Here is a 20,738-nt window from a genome sequence, read left to right as displayed (position 1 = left end):
GTGTCCCATTGACTCCCATTCATTCTGAGCAGGTGTAAATATGCGATTTGTGCACATGTCATGTACATCGTCGGAAAGGTCTCAGTGCCGTGAATGTGAATGTGTGAGAGTGGCGACAGTGGCGAAAGGCGACCGCGTCACTGGCGATTTTGTTCCCATGCGCCCACTGCAGACTCAATAGGCCCTGCGCCGGCTTTACTCGGCTCGGGCCTAAAAAAATAAATAAATAAATAATAATAATCTGAGCAAGAACAATATAGCCGTTTCTATGGCAACCACATATTTGTCCTTATGTGAAAGCTCTCGAGGTCCCCCACATGTCTGTGGGGTCAGAGGTCATGTGTCGTGCACTTTCACCCACATGACTGACCCCGAGTGGGCGTGGCCCATTGACTCCCATTCATTCTGAGCAGGTGTAAATATGCGATTTGTGCACATGTCATGTACATCGTCGGAAAGGTCTCAGTGCTGTGAATGTGAATATGTGTGAGAGTGGCGACAGTGGAGAAAGGCGACCGCGTCACTGGCGATTTTGTCCCCATGCGCCCACTGCAGACTCAATAGGCCCTGCGCCGGCTTTACTCGGCTCGGGCCTAATTAAAGCCGCAAGCGGCATCTAAAGGCCCTCGCCAAGGGCACGTCCAGTAGAAGTATGCCATTGTTCAGCAGGTGGCGCTCTAGCACCAAATTTCAGTGTCTTCTGATGAATGGGTGTAGGCCTGGGAGATTGACAACTGATTCAAATTTTAGGGAAATCATTGCTCGTATGTCCGAACTAAGGAAATTTTTGTATAAATAAATCTGTAGGGGGCGCTATGCAGCTAAAATTAAATTTCTTCCTTTGAATGGGTGAAGGCCTGCAAGATGTACCACTGAGTCAAATTTGAGCCAAATCGGTGTTCATATGTCCGAGGTGATGCAATTTTCATGAAGGTGAATTAGTAGGGGGCGCTAGTGTGCGAAATGGCAATTTCTTTTGATGAATGGGTGTAGGCCTGGGAGATTAACAACTGATTCAAATTTGAGCCCAGTTGGTGTTCGTATGTCTGAAGTGAAGTAATTTTCGTAAAGGTAAAATTGTAGGGGGCGCTATAGCTTCAAATTTTTCTGATAACTGGGTGTAGGCCTTAGAGATAGACGTCTGAGTCAAATTTGAGCCAAATTGGTGTTTGTTTGTCCGAACTGAAGCAATTTTAATAAAAAAACAAACAAAAAAAACGTGTAGGGGGCGCTGTAGTGCGAAATTTCAGTTTCTTTTGACAAGTAGGTGTAGGCCTGGGAGACAGATGTCTGAGTCGAATTTGAGACAAATCGGTGTTCGTATGTCCGAACTGGTGTCATTTTTGTAAATGTACATTTGTAGGGGGCGCTATAGCGTGAAATTTCAATTTCTTTTAATAAATGGGTGTAGGCCTGGGAGATGGACGTCTGAGTCAAATTTTAGCCAAATCGGTGTTCGTATGTCTGAGCTGAAGCAATTTTTGTAATGGTAAATTCGCAAAGAAACTTTGCAAAGTTTGCGACATTGTCACACAAAAATGGTGACACCAATCCCCAAAATTCGGCTAACTTTTGATGCCCCACTTCTCTAGATACAGTACACCGATTTTGAGCTCATTTGGCAAAACGGCCAAGGAGGAGATAGTTAAAATACGACGTCAGTGAAAACGCTGACTCAGCATTTTGGAAATTTCAATCCAATATGGCCGACTTCCGGTTGGTTTAGGGGCGTGGCCCCAATAATATTTTTTTTCGTCTCCTCATGATGAATCTGTGTACTGATTTTCGTGGCTCTACGACAAACTTTATGTTGGACGTGCTCCCATTGACGTAATGCATTTCCACTTTTCAAAGGGGCGCTGCAGCAACATTTCTTTACCGACATCTACGAAACCTATATGTAAATTCAATTTTGCACATTTCTGAATTTTGGGCAAAATTTGGTGAGTTTTCGTAAATGTTCAGGGGGTCAAAATTGAGCTCAAACCACAGGAGAAAGAAAAAAAAGACAAAAAAAAAAAAAAAAAAATTAAAACCGCAAGCGGTGTTAAGGCCCTCGCCCTCCAATGCGACCGCCTCCCCACGCAACCGCCGAGGCCACCGACAGCGAGAGGACACTGTATCATGGGCTCAATCCAGCATTCTGTGAGATAAGCACAGTTTTATACTTCTGACAATGACCGCTCAATCTCGAGCTCATCACAGCCACGCCCAACATTTGATAAAAAATGTAGGTGATAACTTTTGATCCCACATGTGTGTAGGTGATTTTCACCCAGTTTGGTCCAAATTGGATGTAAACCCTAGGTGGAGATGATGAAAGTATGAGGGGTGGGATTCTGAGAAAAACCTATTCGTAACTATAGCACAGTTTTGATTTTGTCATGGCAGCATGATTGTAAATAGGGGTGTGTCCTCATTGGCTTTTTGGCTCAGTTTGGAATGAGGGATGTGTGTGCCAAATTTTTTTTGCCTATGTCAAAATTTTTTTTTCACTCCCATTCAAAAACTGTAGGGGGCGTGAGAGAGACATTTTTCGATGCAGCTATGCTAGTGACATATCATCGTGTTCAGGTTGTCATTCTGCACAAATGTTACATTGGGTCCAACTAAATCTGACACTGTATGTGCAAGATATAAACATATTTATACTTCTAAAAATGGCCGCTTTTTTGTGAGGTCATCACAGCCACGCCCATCATTTGATGAAAAATGTAAATGGTAACTTTTGATCCCACATGTGTGTAGGTGATTTTCACCCAGTTTGGTCCAAATTGGATGTAAACCCTAGGTGGAGATGATGAAAGTATGAGGGGTGGGATTCTGAGAAAAACCTATTCGTAACTATAGCACAGTTTTGATTTTGTCATGGCAGCATGATTGTAAATAGGGGTGTGTCCTCATTGGCTTTTTGGCTCAGTTTGGAATGAGGGATGTGTGTGCCAAATTTTTTTTGCCTATGTCAAAATTTTTTTTCACTCCCATTCAAAAACTGTAGGGGGCGTGAGAGAGACATTTTTCGATGCAGCTATGCTAGTGACATATCATCGTGTTCAGGTTGTCATTCTGCACAAATGTTACATTGGGTCCAACTAAATCTGACACTGTATGTGCAAGATATAAACATATTTATACTTCTAAAAATGGCCGCTTTTTTGTGAGGTCATCACAGCCACGCCCATCATTTGATGAAAAATGTAAATGGTAACTTTTGATCCCACATGTGTGTAGGTGATTTTCACCCAGTTTGGTCCAAATTGGATGTAAACCCTAGGAGGAGATGATGAAAGTATGAGGGGTGGGATTTAAGAGGTCCACACTTCCATCCAATATGGCCGACTTCCTGTTGGGTTTAGGGCGGGGCCATAATGTAATTTTTTACTTGTCCTACCATGGGCTATGTCTGCACCAAATTTCATGTTTCTACGTTGAAATTTATTTTGAGTGGGTTCCCATTCGCGCAATGTATTTTCATATTTTGAGGGGGCGTGGCCAAGTCATTTTTCAATATTTTGAAAATTCTTTTTGAGGGAAAATTCTACTTTTCCACAGTGTAATTTTCAGTCTGTGTACCATTAGTGGAACACAAAGAGTTTTTCAGCAATAGTGTCCATGTGGCAAAATCCCATTCATTTGAATGGCACAGTTTTGGTGTTGTCATGGCAACACGATTGAAAATAGAGGTTTTTCCTCATTGGCTTTTTGGTTCAGTTTGGCATTAGGGATGTGTTTGCCAAATGTCTTTTTCCCATGTCACTTTTTTTTTTCACTCCCATTCAAAAACTGTAGGGGGCGTGAGAGAGCCATTTTACCATCCAACTGTACGAGTTCCATATCATCGTGTTCAGGTTGTCATTCCGCACAAATGTTACATTGGGTCCAACTCAATCTGACGCTCTGTGTGCGAGATATACACACTTTTATGCTTCTAAAAATGGCCGCTTTGTTGTGAGGTCATCACAGCCACGCCCAACATTTGATCAAAAATGTAAATGGTAACTTTTGATCACACATGTGTTCAGGTGATTTTCACCCAGTTTGGTCTAAGTTGGATGTAAACCCTAGGAGGAGATGATGAAAGTATGAGGGGTGGGATTTTACAGGTCCACACTTCCACCCAATATGGCCGACTTCCTGTTGGGTTTAGGGCGGGGCCATAATGTAATTTTTTACTTGTCCCACCATGGGCTATGTCTGCACCAAGTTTCATGTTCGTACAATGAAAAACATTTGGGGAGGGCTCCCATTCGCATAATGTATTTTGATTTTTGAGGGGGCGCTACCGAGTCATTTTGCGATATTTTTTATTCGCGACTCCAAATAAAAAAAATTTTCGCCAGGCTTGAATTTTTGGTCAAATAAAATTGACTTTTTGTTGACGTTCAGGGGGTCAAATTTAAGTTCAAAGAGGTGAGAGAAAAATAATAAAAATAATAACGGAACCATGCGGTTTTAATAGGCCCTCGCCGACATGTATGTCTGGGCTCGGGCCTAATAAAAATAATAATAATCTGAGCAAGAACAATATAGCCGTTTCTATGGCAACCACGTATTTGGCCTTATTTGAAAGCTCTGGAGGTCCCCCACATGTCTGTGGGGTCAGATGTCACGTTTCCTGCACTTTCACCCACGTGACTGACCCCGAGTGCACGTGTCCCATTGACTCCCATTGTTTCCTGAAAACTGGACAAACTTGAGTCTGGGGCTGAAAGGCCTGAGCCCAGCTGAGCTCCAGAAGGACCTGCAGGACACATGAGGTGAACACGTCCCTTCATATGCCGCAGTGGAACCATGGGTACATGAGTCCAAACGTGGAAAAGACAATGCTGAAGATGAACCAGGGTCAGGGAGGATGTGGACAGCAACAGCTCCTGAGAACATTGACCTGGTCCTGGACATGGTTGGTAATCTTATCAGATTACCAACAGACTGGGATCTGACAGGAGCGAGCAGATCGTATAATCACAGATGAACTGGAATGTCAAAGGTGTCTGCCACATGGGGGCCACGTTCTTTAGACTCTTGAACAGCAGCACACCAGATGCAGAATGTCAACAGAGAACTGGACACTCTGAGGCAAACCCATCCAATTTCTTGGACCGATTTGTGACCATGGATGAGACCGGGGTCCATCGCTATCAGCCTGAGACCAAGGAGCAGTCCCAACTATGGAAACATCCCATGTGACCAACCCCAAAGAAGGCACAGGTTGGACCTTCTTCTGGCAAGGTCATGGCCTCTGTTTTCTGGGATGCGCAGGAGTGCTACTGGTGGACTACCTCCAGAAGGGTTGGACCATCAATGGACAATACTACTGTGACCAACTGAAGCACCTACACCAGAACATCAAGAAGAAGAGGACAGGAATGATCCCAAAAGGGCTCTTGTTTCACCAGGATGATACTCCAGCCCATTCATCAGTGGTTACAATGGAAACCATTCAGGACTGGTTTCCAACTTGTTCCGCACCCACCGTATTCACCAGACCTAGCCCCGTCACACTTCCACCTCTTCCCAAATGTCAAACAGCATTTGGCTGGACAACGCTACAGCACTGATGCCGTCAACTCCTACCTGGAGGACCAACCAAAGGACTTCTACTGCAGCGGCATGGAGGCGCTCCGTCACCGCTGGCAGAAGTGTGTGGACTCACAAGAGGACTACGTTGAAAATTAGGGCGATAAAGTACTTCTACCTCCTACCATCTCTTGGAGGCTCAAAACTTTTCAGTCACCCCTCGTATGTTGAAAATATCCCTATCTCCCAACGATAAAGAATCTTTTTAAAATTCCTGCCTCCAGACAGTGATCCGGATCATTCCCAAAATCTAATCATTTGTTACTCGTCCCATTTCGGACATTTCCTGAAAATTTCATCAAAATCCATCCATAACTTTTTCAGTTATGTTGCTAACTAACCAACCAACAAACAAACCCTGGCAGAAACAAACGTCCTCCATCTAAGGTGACTCCAGTTCACAGTGCAGACCCTTCTGGTCCAGGACGGTCACTTATAGAGGACGAACACACACCATGTCCTGGGCTTGTCCTCCACAACGCTCATGCATTCATTGGACCTTTAATTAGACCTTTAATTGAGCCTTTAAAGCGTCCTCAGCGCAGATGTGGACAGATGTCTGGGTTTTTGGAGGACACTGGTCTAAACTGTGAGTCCAGGTGGACGTTGGTTCAGGTCTTGGAGCCTCAGTGGGAGTGGACCGGACACCTGTGCTCCTGACGGAACATCTTACCTGAGTATTAATCTGTTTCTCCTCATCATAAACCTGGATTATTCGAGACATCTAAAGAGGAGCAATAACGTTACAACACAGACAGTGAAGCAGCAGAAAAAGAGGAGAGCAACAGGCAGTTAGACCAGGACTGGACCTGGACCCATGTGGACCACAACACATGAGACCTGGGCCCATGTGGACTGGACCTGGGCCCATGTGGACTCAACTGAAATTAACAGTAGCTGGAATGTGAGCGTGGACCAAGGTTCTAACAGTTTTGGATTTTTCATCATAGTTTGATTTTATTCAGTTTTGACCTTTTTTTTACCCCTATTTCAGTTTGTTTTAATTCGTTTTCAGAGCAGGTGTGATAGTTTTTATTAGTTTTCATTTTTTTCTAAATGTGTAGCCGTGTCACGCATGGTTATTGTGACCAAAATAATCACAGTTATCATTATCGCGATATTATTGAAATTGTGCTCAAAATGTTCAAAAAGCACTAATACACACACTGAAAGAATTTAACCAAGTTGTATTTAAAAAAACAAACAAATAAAAAACCAAATCTAATAACAGTCCCACTGTTCCTTCTGTATCAGAACCATTCACATATTAACCCTTAGTGGTCTGAGTCTATTCTGTCTGTTTTTCAGTCCTTTTGATTTGGCCTTTATATACTATAGAAACAAATGTTTACTATACCCATGTTTGGATCTGTTTTTTCAGCACAACTTCATCTAGATCATCTGTCTGTTATTTTTTCACTTCAACCTACTATAAAAACACAAAAGGACAAAAAACACACAAAAAAGAAATATAAAATCCGATTTGAAAAATGTATATAACTTATTGCATAAATAACACACAGATGTTTAACGAACCTTTTCACAGACTTTAAAAGTGAATATTGGTTCAAATATTAGGGATAGAAAATTAAAACTGTAATAAATTAAAACTATACTCAAATATTTGACATAAAAGCAGATTTTTACAGAGGCGTTCTATTCCCCTAAAAGTGCGTTAATCAAACACAGTTATCATGAGAATTAGAATTTAAACGGTAATACTAACCATCTGTGATTTTACTGCTGTTTATGGTTCTACAGGTAATGGTTCTGTCCTTACTTTGGACGTTTCTGTGGCTCAGCAACTGATCCGACTGCACAGAACCTGCTTGCTGTTAATTTCAGTTTGGTAACTCCGTCACATGTGAGCGTGCTCATCCTCACAGCTTCTCATGACATCACAGACAGAGCCGCTCATTAACTCGTATCGGCGCATTTCAGTTTAGTAAAAATATCCAGAAGTGACAAAAACCAGAACATCCAGTCAACATTCAGATACAGATGAGTGTGTGGAAGGAGGACAGAAGTGTGACAGAACAGACAGCATCCATCCACTCAAACACAACTGAAGATGTGAAAGGGTTAACAGGGTTCACCCAGGGTTAGGACCAGCCGGACAGTCCACCACTGTCCAACAGCCAGGGTTAGGAGGAACAATGCAGCTCCAGGGACACTGTCCACTCAGGTTAGACTAATGCTGGCTCAGGTTGGACCTGGGGTTACAGCGGCACAACACCTTCAGAGGTAGAATTCAACAGCAGGGACGTCACAGTACGATGGAGTCTGTATGACATCATTTGTATGAACACAGTCTGTTTAAAGGAGGCTGGCAGGAAGGAAAACTGGGGGATTTTAGCTCGAACTGCGTTTTATTATAACTGAAACTTAAGACGTTAAAGGTTTGAATTAACACAACGATAAACATGATGAAAAACAAGTCTAAGTATCAGATGTTATATATTAGTGCTGTCAAACAATTCAACTGTTCAATCAGATTAATCACAGGGTTACTGTGGATTAATGTCGATTAACTGCAATTAAAAATAAACAATTATTTTTAATCTAAATTAAAAATTTTCCATGAACAAATAGACTCATTAAAAAAGTGAATATATCTGCACTGAACGGGTTTATGGAACACCTTCAACTGTTCCAACAGTTCCAATTGTCTCCAACTGTTGGGTCTTTGTTTTTTTTCTCCTCATATTTCCATCCAGAGGGACAACGCACTGACAAAACTGAGATATTCATTTATTAATCTGAGCATGGATGAACTGATGCTTCATGTTGTCATGGAAACATATGGACAGTAGATGAGTCCTGTTTGGACCCAAAACACACACACTAATCCACTGGGTTTATATTTGGTCCACTTACGTCTGCAAATCCAAGGCCAGACACACAGAAATGTGATTTGGAGAATGGATTTTATGAGTACGAGTCACGGGATAAGTGGAGAACATCATGTGATCTGATCCTTCCAGATGTTCACCTGTTGCAGACACTTTACTTCTACACTTTTGGAGACTTTGAATCGAACCCCTGTTGATATTTTCAGATATCCGAAGTAACGCCTCCTGATTTATGTGAATAACTGGGGAAGTGTGGCCCTGGAGGAGAGGACTTTACAGAAATGAGTAAATGTAGTCGTGCTATGATCATCCTCCATTTTAATAAAGTATACCAAGAAAGTGGTGAACCGCTGTAAACTCAGGACTGGAACTGGAACCGACTCAAAGGTCCAAACCCATGAGGGGTTGGTAGATATGGGGCTTTACTTACTTATTTATTTATTTAAATAAAAAATTCATACAAAATGAATACATTAAATAACTAACTAAATAACTAAATAAATAAATGGGGCTTTAATGAACCCTGGAGTTTGGGGGTGGTGGATCTGTGGCTTTAACCTCATATCAGTCTAACACACACACACACACACACACACACACACACACACACACACACACACAGGTTCTAATAGTTTTGGATTTTTCATTCTAGTTTAGTTTTACTTAGTTTTGACTTTTTTTCCTCTAATTCAGTTTGTTTTAATTCGTTTTTTGAGCAGGTTTGATAGTTTTAATTAGTTTTTCTTTTTTTCCCTAAATGCTTAGTTGTAGTTTAGTTGTAGTTCAGTTGTAGTTCAGTTGTAGTTCAGTTGTAGTTCAGTGGTCTCTTTTCTCTTCTTCTCTGTGCTCCTATTCAAATCAATCCCAGACAGACTCTGCTGCTTTAGTCTCCATGTTTCCAGGTAGAGTGGGGACCAGAAGACGACTGGAAACCACAAGTGAACACAAGTGACGGAGCAAAAAGTGTCGTATGGAGACAGCACAGAAAACTGAGAGAGTGAAATAAATCGATCTCATATCAATTTGACATTGACAAAGACGAAAACGAAGGGAATTTTATCCATAACTTTTATCCGTTTTAGTTAGTTTTGTAAACACAATATAGTTTCAGTTAGTTATGTGTTTATTTCTGTTTTCCTTTTTTTATTTTATTATTATTTTTTTATTCATTTATTTTATTTTTTATTTTATTTTTTTAATTTTTTACATTTTTTAAATCGTTTTTTCTTTTAATTATAGTTTTTATTTCAGTTAACGAAAATGTTTTTTCAATTCTAGTTTCTGTCATTTCGTTAACAATAATAACCTTGACACACACACACACACACACATTAGCCGATGCCATCCCCATAAGCTGTTCAGAACTCATGCTACTCACCTCGTTGTACTGTGCACAGTTTTTGAAGACCAGCCGCATGTCAGACACAAACTCCTGGGTGGACTGGTAGTACTGGGAGCTGCGCAGCTGCAGCTTCTTCTTCACCTTCTTCAGGTCCATGGGCTGCTTGATAATCTTATAGTAATTGGGCACCTGCGTTCGACAGAAAGCAGGTCAGAGCGTTTGTATAACCGGGTAGAGGTCAGGACACTTTATGACGTTGACCACAGATGAACTGGAAAAAGTACATTCACACACATTGTGGGTGGAACTGGTACAGCTGGGGGGTCAAACATGCAGCCTGGGGGTCAGCCCACTAAAGGTTCCAATCTGGACCACAGGATGAAAGTGTAAAAATGACCCTGAGGACATGAACAGTCCAGGTCCAAATCATTTAGGTTCAGGTTCCACATACAGACCAATATGATCTACAGTCAAATAAGAACAGAAGAACCCTGAAATAATGAAAAAATACACGTTCTTCTGGAAAAATTATGTGAAAATATTTACATTTACAAAACTATCCTTTAACAATAAAATGTGAATAATCTGAACAAATATGAACAACCTGAAATGTCTAAGGAAAATTAAGCACAATTTTAACAATATTCTGCCTGTTACTAAATGTTTTGTGCCTTTGTAGATCAGATCTGAAATGCCTATGTATATAAATGATAATTCCAGGCATAATATTGATAAAATTGTACTTACATTTCTCAACAAATTTCATTTTTTTCAGGTTATTCACGTCCTTTTTGTTTGGATAGTTTGTAAATGTAAATATTGGCATAAATGAATGTTGTTGTTTTTTTTGCTCTAAAACAATTTGGAGTTTTCATTATTTATTGGCTATCATGCTAGTATTTAACTGGCCCGGCCCACTTCAGATTAAATTGAGCTGAATGTGCCGTGCCCCCCCCCCCCGGGAAGAAAATGAGTTCGACTCCCCTGGATTAAACTGTAACTCGATGCTTGTGTGTTGAACTTACAGAACTAGGCACAGGTTCCCTGAAGCCCACGCTGAGTTCATGGCAGAAGATGAAGAGCAGGATGCGTTCACACCTCTGTACAGACAGACAGACAGACAGACAGACAGAAGGACAGACAGAAGGACAGAGTTAGCAGCATCACCCCCCCCCACCCCCCACCCCCCCCCATGGGTTCTGGAACTGGACTGGACTGTACTGACCCTCTGGTCCTCAGGACTCAGGCTCCGCTCGCCCTTGATTCTCCTGCTGTCATCACAGTACTCGATCTCTGGACTGGAAACACTCCGGCAGAACGTGCACAGGAAGTCACCCCTAAAAGAAAAACAGTCATGAGCAGGACTGAAGAAAAAACACTAATGCTGCGTTTCCACTACATGGAACCAGCTCAGCTCAGCTCAACTCAGTATTCCTGCAGACCGTTTCCATTCCAGGATACTACTGACTTTACAGTACCTGGTCGTCAGAGTGATGCGGTGCGTTACTTCCATGTCGTCTGTTCAGAGTTGCTGAAAACTCGTTCGTTGCAGTTTGTCTCGTCTGAATTTTTACGTCGGCCACCAAAGACTGAATCTCCTGGACCGACCCTGGTGTAGTTTTGGGCTGTTCTCATGTGGGTTAATGTACCCACAGATTTACTTTCCACTTCCACATCTGTTTTTTGTAAAACGGCGGGTCACAGAGAAAACTGTCTGACCAGTCAGTGGTCTGCAGTGTGTACACGCCACCTTTTAGTATCTGGTCCCCAGTCCTGGAACCTCAGTGGAGGTAGTACCAAAAAACTAGTACCAGGTACCAGATTCCAGGTTCTTTTTCATAATGGAAACACAAAAAGGACGAGTCGAGTCAAGCCGATACCACGCAGTGGAAACGGGGCGTAAGAGACACAGAGTCATGAGCAAGACAGAAGGAAAAACACACAACTGGGTCTGTGTGCTTGAAACCACTGAGATACAATGTTTAACTAGAAAAGCACTCGGAGAACGCAGACCTCTACCAAGGCAGATCATTTTCATGTAATTGTACTTTTTTTACACCAAAAAACAAAGAGAAAATCTGAGGTTGTCATTATTTATAGGTTATTCTAATAATATTTTACTAGTTCTGACCCACTTGAAATCTAACTGTATAACTGCATAACTGTAACTGGACTGTATGTGTGTGTATGTGAATTAAAAGGATTAGACACCACTGATCGTTCTTCTGTCCAGACGTCTATCAGATAATGACGTTTTCTGGTCCCATCTTCTTATATTTGAGTCTTTTCTCCTCTGACATGATCTGAATATCTGCATCAGCAACTAAATAAACTAATTCTTTGGCTTATAAAATGGCAAAAATGAAAAATACTGTCAAACCCCTGATCATTTAATTGCTTCGTTAATCGACAGTGGAAATCTGAACACTTACTTTGGAAAGATTTTGATGGTGGGGACGTGGCATTTCATGTGGAAAACCTTCGGACAGCGGTCGCAGCACAGCAGATCGCCGCCGTTTATACAGACAGCGCACCAGTCTTCGTTGGGGTCATCGTCTTTCTGGGTGGGATTGGCCACGTTGGCTGGAACCCCACCCTCTTTGGTCTCCGCCCTTTTGTCTGCGTTGCCGTTGGTGAGTGGCGTGCCACCGCTGGCCAAGGTAGTGGAGGTCAGAGTGGAAAAGGAGGAGGAGCCGTTCAGGCCCGAACACGGCGTGTCGGACTGGGGCTCGGTTTTGATCCGGTCTCCCGCAGACGGAGCTGTGCACACGCCTCCCAGTCCAGGATGAGGACTGTTATCTGGACTGTTCATCTGAAGGAAGGAAAGCATCACATCTGCATTTACACAAACCACACTAGAGACCAGATTCACAGCAGGACAACTGTTTATCTGAAACATTCATTTTCTGAACAGCTTCAAACTCCAGAGGGTCGCGGGGGTGGAGCCTAACCCATTGCTCATGGTCCATAGGTTCATTGTTGTGATATTAAACTAAACAGGAGATGGAAGTGCACCTATGAAGACTGATGGTTCAAATTTCAACTTCAAAACTCTTTACTTCTGAATTTAATTTTGCCTCCTGTGTAGGGCTGCACGATTCTGGCAAAAATGTGAATCGCGATTCTTTTGCTTAGAATTGAGATCATGATTCTCTGGCACGATTTTTTTCACAACATGTTTATTTCACCGCTGCCAAGGAAAATGGGTTCTTTTACCTCTGATTGGCATCTTTCATATCCCTCTGCAGTAGTCCGCTCACTTATGCACTGTTTGCTGTGGAATTGATTTGTTGGTGTGGCTGTGTGTAATGGGGGTGGGGGGTTGTGTGTGTGCGGGGGTTACACGTGTGCAGTTTGGGCCGGTTACCCGTGTGTGCGTCGGTTTCCGTCCTACTTATACTATGGGGGTACAGGGCGGTGCAGTCCGTGCCCCTGCAGAAGTGAAAGTGAAACTTTATGTTCATTGACCTTTTCCCTGCACTTATGGTCCCGGTTGCTAAGCAATGTCAGCTGATCTGTGAAAGTTTGCAGCGCAAAGAAACTTCTCAGCAGCACAACGGAATATTTTTAATATAAAATTTTTGTAGAGGGGGAGACTTTAGATTCTTGGTTAAAGGCCGAGTTATCGTCACAGGCAAAGAAAAGAAAAGGAGAAGAAGAATAACAGCAGAAGTCAGAGAAGTGAAAATGAAAACACACTTAGATCTGGACGACAGAAAAGACATGAGATGAACACTGACGAATGTGAACCTGAACTGTGCAGGAGTTCAGGTGGGTGACTCTGGCCCCTCCCACTGGGGGTTTCATCCATTTCCCTCTCTTTACCGCAGTCGTTCCTCCGCTGTCATTCACTCTTTCTTCACTCAACTCCAGCTGACAGCAGCAGGTCATGTGTTGTAAAGAAGCTTTACCAGTGGTTGAGGGAGGAGGCAGTGGCGGTTCTGCGTTTGTGGGCATTTGTTTGTAATGCAGCCATCAAATAAAATGCTTAAGAATCGTCCGTGTTTAGAAATGAGATCGCACACGTGTGAATCGAGATCATGATCTTTTAACGATTAATTGTGCAGCCCTACTCCTGTGTCTTTAATCTCCTCCTCAAACAGCTGATTGTTCCAGTTCTACTGTTGAATCCAAAGGCTGATTCAATAACACTCAGGTGCCTCATTGTATTATGGGATGTCACAGCAGCAGCCAACAGGACAGGCAGGCAAACACAGTTTCCACCAAACATGGAAGGTTGAACATGAGCATTTGACCAGTTGGCTCTAACAGGCCCAAGCTGTTCAAACACAAGTACCACCCTGGTCCACACAGACCAGACCTGTGTCCATCTGAACATGTGGTCACCACCTGCTCAGTGGGACGGTCACCGTAGCCAGGTCATGGTTTCTGAAACACACTTGTTCTGAAACACAGTCTAATGGATTCTTAGTGTCCATCCTCTTTTTACTTGTTGATCACTGGGTCAGTAGTGACATGAGGAGGTGGTCAGGTTTTGTGGTCACATGTGTCAGAGCAGTGCATCCTGGTCCTGTGTCACCTGTCCGTCAGTGCTCGTACCATGCAGGCGCTCCTCCCGTCCTTTCCTCGTTCCGTCTTCACAGATGATGATGGACAGTTGTAGCTGTCGTCGGTGCCGGGCTCCTGCTTCACCCGGACCGGGTCCACAGCGGCGCTGGACCCAGACGCCGCAGCCCTGCCAGAGGAGCTGCAGCTGTAAAACACACACACACACCACAGCGTTTACAGGTGCAGTTCCATTCCACCTATGAGCCACCTGTCATGCACACTGCACATGTCTGCTGACGGTTCACATGAGCGTAGACCAGGGTTCTCAAACTCCTGTTCTTTCAGGTTCCACATTCAGACCCACTTGATCTGCAGTGGACCCAACCAGTAAAATAACAACAGAATAACCTAGAAATAAGGACAACTGACAATTTATGTCTGTGTTTTAGTGAAAAAAAAACCCATTAAATTATGAAAATACTTACTATTATAAACTATTCAAACAAAAAAATGTGAATAACCTGAAAAAAACTGAAATTTCTTCCGTAAAATCAGTGTAATTTTCTCAGTCTTCTTCCTCCACTTCTCATTAGTCCATGTGCATTCTGGATCAGATCTACAAAGACACTAAACACTGAGGAACAGGAAGAAAATAGAGCCCGACCGATTAATCGGGCCGATTATAGCGTATCACCAATTAATCAACATCGGCCAATATGTAGCCGATATATTAACTTTTTTTGCTGCGTGGAGATTCTGTCACTCACTGCTCCTGTGTGTGTGTGTGTGTGTGTGTGTGTGTGTGTGTGTGTGTGCACTGCCCGGAGAATAAGAGGAATTTTAAAGCGAGTTAGTTTCACTTTCACTCCTGCTTGGACAATGACGCTATCACCCCACACACAATCACATAATTCCCCCCTCATGACAAGGATGGACTGCTTATCCCCCCCGTTCTGACCCCCCACCCCGGCAAAAATCATGGACCGCTACCGCACACTCTGACGAGGATGGACTGCTAATCCCACCCCCCACCCCCCCGCTCCAAAAATCACAGACCCCCCCCCCCCCCCCATGAAGTATTCACCCCCCCACACATCCCCATGTCCGTGCTCTTCCTGTCTCCCTCACAGTTTCATTCTGCAGACAGGCCTGGGTGTTAATAGTGTAGGGGAGACTGGGGACAGCTGGAACATAGGCCAGTTGTAACTCTTGCAGTTGCTCCAATCAGGAACAACTTAGGACTGACCAAATTCACTCTGCACATGCTCAGTTTAGTCCTAAATCCACATGGGCAGTTGTAGTGCTGTGAGGCAGACACATCCACATTTGTGAGTGAAAACAGAATTGTGTGCTCAGTCATATTTGTGTTCTAATTATTTTTGGGGTTGCATAGTTTGCATTTGAAAGTTGTGTCAATTATATTTGTGAGATAAACACAGATTTATGCAACTGTTAATCCACCTGTCCACAATTATCTAATATAAGATTATTATATCCAGTGTAGATCAGTGTTCTTATTTCATATATCGGCCAATATATCGGTTATCGGCTCTTTTTTAGCCCCCAGTATCAGTATCGGCATCGGCCCCACAAATCCCATATCGGTCAGGCTCTAGAAGAAAAAAGTTCAAACTGGACTGAATTTAATACAGACATTTCAGGTTGGTCACATTTGTTCAGGTTAGTCACATTTTATTGGTACAGGAGAGTTTGGAAATGGAAATATTTTCAGAATTTAATGTTATTTTTTGCACTAAAACAAAGACAAACATTTGCAGCTGTCATTATTTACAGACATAATGGAATATTATTTTTCCCATCAAACCCAGTAGTAAATCTGCAGTCCTTCTTTTGTTCTTCTGCTGTTATTATTTGACTGTAGATCAGATTGGTCTGGATGTGGAACTGACACTAAAATGAGTTCCACAGCCTGGACTGTGGAATTTATACACTTTGGAAATTCATCCCAGGGGTCGGATTGGAACCTTTGGGGTGGGACACATTTGGGCCCCGGGATGCATGTTTGACGGCTCTGCTGTAGATGCATGAATGCAGCCACCGTTCATGTTAGTGCACAGATGAGAGCGATTCTCCAGTGGGATGTGAAACCTAAATACTCTAATAGAACAGGAAAAGAACCTGAACAGAACACAGAACTACAGTCACTTCCCTAATGAACAGGATGTGAGGGTTCCTGTGTGTGCAGTCAGCGTTAACCACAGCTGTGTTCACTCCTCCTTATACTGCCCTCTAGTGGGCATCCAACTTACACCACATGGATCATACAGGCACTTCCAATGTGTAAGAACTCTGCAAATGGAAATTATGTGCAAGAAGTCCTGCAATAATCTTCTAATCTGTAATAATAATGCAATATTTATCTAAATATAAATGCACTAATTTTATAACCTCAGTTCATAGATATACATACAGTTTATAGACATGCTTACTGATCATATATATATATATATATATATATATATATATATATATATAGTTGAAATTGTGCTCAAAATGTTCAAAAAATACTAATACACACACTGAAATAATTTAACCAAGTTGTATTTGGAAAAAAAAAAAAAAAACAAAATAAAACAATTTGTTTCTATAGTATATAAAGGCCAAATCAAAAGGACTGAAAAACGGACAAAATAGACTCAGACTACTAAGGGTTAATATTGGAATGTTTCTGACACAGAAGGGACTTTGGGACTGTTATTGTAATGTTTACTATACCCATGTTTGGGATCTGTTTTTTCAGCACAACTTCATCATCTGTCTATTATTTTTTCACTTTAACCTACTATAAAAACACAAAAGGACAGAAAACACACAAAAATATAAAATCTGATCTGAAACACGTATATAATTTATTGCATAAATAACACACAGATGCTTAATGAACCTTTTCACAGACTTTAAAAGTGAATATTGGTTCCAAATATTAGGTATAGAAAATTAAAATTGTAATAAATTCAAACTGTACTCAAATATTTGACATTAAAGCAGATCTTACATAGGGTTTTTCCCCGAAAAGTGCGGTAATCAAACACAGTTATCGTGAGAATTAGAATTTAAACGGTAATACTAACCGTCTGTGATTTTACTGCCGTTTATTGTTATACCGGTAATTGTTACAGCTCTAGTTCCGACAGACTTGGACAGGTTAAAGGTTTTTTGTGGTGTGTTTTTCCAGTGGTTCTTACCTGCCTCTGCTGCCTGTGCTGGACGTACTGGAAGGACGGGCTGGGGTATGGGCGTTGGACACACCTGCAGACACAGACCACAGGACAGGTGAGACAGGACAGCAGCAACGCACTGAGGCATGATAAAAACCTGCTATAGGGTACGTTTGTATGCAATGACAGACAAAAAAAAAACACCAAGACATTTGATTCTAGGGCTGTGTATCGGCAAGAATCTGGAGATACAATACAGATCATAATACTAGGATCACCATACGATATATCATGATAATGTTAAAAAGGCAATTTTTTGTTTGTTTCTTTTTCTTAAATGATTATTTACTTGAAGAATTGAATTCCAGCAGAAATCTGCTCAAATCCTAAACACATTTGTATTTGATCCCAACAGGATCTAATGTTCTATCAGCAAATGTTCAAACTGTGTTCAAACTGAAATTCAGTTTTACAGACATTCCAGTTTCAGATCCTGTTCAAATGTTCAGATTCTATTAGTTCACAACTAACATCAGAACAGGATTTGAGTTCAATCCAAACAAAGGAATGAACATTATTGAATAAAAGAGTGAAATAAGAATAAATAAAATAGAAGCAAAAAACCAAAAATGAACCTCTACAATATCTGCATTTGAATAAATACCTAAAAATATCAATACAGTATTGTGAAATAAAATATCGTGATATATTGCAGAACCGATATTTTCTTACAGCCCTAGTCTTTTTTGGAGGTGCACCCAAAGTTTGTCTGACCTGTCGCACATATTTCTGTTGTGATTCATATGAACGCTGCAGAATGTCGGTTCCATCTACTCCTTTTGTTTTAGTTGGTATCAGCTGTCATTTTAGGTTTGATGATTTTAGGTCTTAGTATTATGTTCTTTGATTCAAAGCTCTGACCTGACCTAGTTTTCAGAACAAATCAAAACCAGGAGAACCAGACCTTCACCAGGTCTTTGAGGTCCAGGAGGCACTAGCTGTGTTCCACCACAGAAAATCTTCAACCATTAAAGGTGTCGTCTGTAGGATTGTGGTCCAAACTGGTTCTGCAGTCACATTCAAATCCTGTAGAGCTGGTATCCTCTGCCCCCCCCCCCCCCCCCCCCAGACTAGGGGTTGACAGATCCCGCATCAGCGTGTACTACTAGTGTTTCCACTAACCCTGTCCAGCATAAAGTTCTGACAAATAAATCCTCCCCAGACTGATTCTACATCAGTCTGATATAGAACAGACAAACGTCCTGAACACTAATGAAAGCTGACACACATTCAGCAGAGAGAGAAAAGGAAATGAGCCGCAAGTTTACCTTTGACTACAAGTACGGATCGCTACTGTACCCCCCCACCACCACCCCTTGGACGAACCACGGACACTGGACTACCAACCCCCCCGCCCCTTTTCGGATTCCACACCGCTACATGCAGAGGTCACTTCCACTGAAAACACTGAACTACAAGGAGATACCACGGACAGAGACAAGTCCTGTACCAGTACCAGGTCTGTTCACCAGTCCTGCACCAGTACCAGTACCAGGTCTGTTCACCAGTCCTACACCAGTACCAGGTCTGTTCACCAGTCCTACACCAGTACCAGGTCTGTTCACCAGTCCTGCACCAGTACCAGGTCTGTTCACCAGTCCTACACCAGTACCAGGTCTGTTCACCAGTCCTGCACCAGTACCAGGTCTGTTCACCAGTCCTGCACCAGTACCAGGTCTGTTCACCAGTCCTGCACCAGTACCAGGTCTGTTCACCAGTCCTGCACCAGTACCAGGTCTGTTCACCAGTCCTGCACCAGTACCAGGTCTGTTCACCAGTCCTACACCAGTACCAGGTCTGTTCACCAGTCCTGCACCAGTACCAGGTCTGTTCACCAGTCCTACACCAGTACCAGGTCTGTTCACCAGTCCTGCACCAGTACCAGGTCTGTTCACCAGTCCTGCACCAGTACCAGGTCTGTTCACCAGTCCTACACCAGTACCAGGTCTGTTCACCAGTCCTACACCAGTACCAGGTCTGTTCACCAGTCCTGCACCAGTACCAGGTCTGTTCACCAGTCCTACACCAGTACCAGGTCTGTTCACCAGTCCTACACCAGTACCAGGTCTGTTCACCAGTCCTGCACCAGTACCAGGTCTGTTCACCAGTCCTGCACCAGTACCAGGTCTGTTCACCAGTCCTACACCAGTACCAGGTCTGTTCACCAGTCCTGCACCAGTACCAGGTCTGTTCACCAGTCCTACACTGGCCAAGACAAGAGACTGCAGCCTGACCCCGGGAGAAGACACCAACGGTCTGGGACCGGGTGCACAGACCATCGGTCTGGGACTGGGTCCAGACGGTGGTCCCGGCTCTCAGTGGTTCTTACGGTGGTCAGTCTAAGGCAGAGTCGGCGTCAGTCTTCTAATTCTTCTCCTTTCAGTCGTCTGTTTCTAATTCTTCTCCTCCAGATCCTTGTTTTGTTTCTCTCTTTGTCTCTTTGTCGTAGTTGGAATAATCCCTGTAGTCCTTTTGGGTTTATTCCGGTCAGATATTTGAGATCAAAAATGTTCAGCTGCAGCTCAGTGGAACTGCCAACCTGGATGAACAAAGGTACTGACTCTGTGACTGGCAGACAGGTGATGGGCGGAGCCTCAGACCAAAACACACAATGACATCATAACCACCATTTGGGGGCTGACACAGAGCTTTACAAATGTGAATCTTCTGTCTGGACTACTACTGTCACTGAGATCAGGATTGAAATGAACAGGATTCCTTCATGTCTGTGACAGTCAGGACCATTTTAGAATGACTGAGAACAGAAGTCCTACAGACTGCACCTTTAAACCTCACATTTGTACCTCCACACACACACAACACAGTCTGTGATGTATGCTGGGTGCTGAGTCTGTGGTCATGTGGTGGAAAACAGTTGGCCCTAGACTACATGTGTCTGTTTTGGATGTTAAGGTGCTTTATACCGTCTGAACTGACAGAGCCTCTCTGCAGGTGAGTGTGTACCTGAAGATCCAGGGGAGTGTGTGGACAGTCCAGGTGAGGCGTTCATGTCCACTGGGCCCAGCTGATGCTGTGTACTGGCTGTGATGTAGCGGGACAGCAGATGGCCCAGACTACTGGAACCAGCGTCCTCCAGCTGTGGACACCAAAGGGAAAAAACAAAACATGGGATGGAGAAGTCACAGGCTGTCTGTTCGAGGATTCATTCCAAACACACACAGGCTCATCTGGACTAGAGCTGAAACCATTCATCAACTC

At 43.0% G+C, this 20,738-nt stretch overlaps 1 protein-coding gene across 4 annotated transcripts in view; it reads right to left on the bottom strand.

Annotated features, from left to right (window-relative positions):
• Positions 1–20,738, bottom strand: part of trim33 (tripartite motif containing 33) — an 83,214-nt gene that overhangs the window by 10,022 nt on the left and 52,454 nt on the right. For 2 of the 4 annotated variants that reach the window (XM_030138933.1, XM_030138935.1), the window contains 8 exons: positions 20,484–20,616; positions 17,487–17,550; positions 14,332–14,485; positions 12,204–12,583; positions 10,997–11,108; positions 10,797–10,871; positions 9,808–9,960; positions 6,251–6,301 (listed from right to left, as the gene is read on the bottom strand). In XM_030138933.1, coding sequence (XP_029994793.1) covers positions 6,251–6,301; positions 9,808–9,960; positions 10,797–10,871; positions 10,997–11,108; positions 12,204–12,583; positions 14,332–14,485; positions 17,487–17,550; positions 20,484–20,616 — 1,122 coding nt within the window. Of the gene's footprint in view, positions 1–6,250; positions 6,302–9,802; positions 9,961–10,796; positions 10,872–10,996; positions 11,109–12,203; positions 12,584–14,331; positions 14,486–17,486; positions 17,551–20,483; positions 20,617–20,738 lie in introns of all 4 variants that reach the window. The other 2 variants (XM_030138934.1, XM_030138937.1) reach the window with 2 other exon arrangements.

This window comes from Sphaeramia orbicularis, chromosome 7 (genome assembly GCF_902148855.1).
Source record: "Sphaeramia orbicularis chromosome 7, fSphaOr1.1, whole genome shotgun sequence".
In the NCBI taxonomy this organism is placed as follows: Eukaryota; Metazoa; Chordata; class Actinopteri; order Kurtiformes; family Apogonidae; genus Sphaeramia; species Sphaeramia orbicularis.
This window is presented reverse-complemented; position numbering and strand designations above follow the sequence as displayed.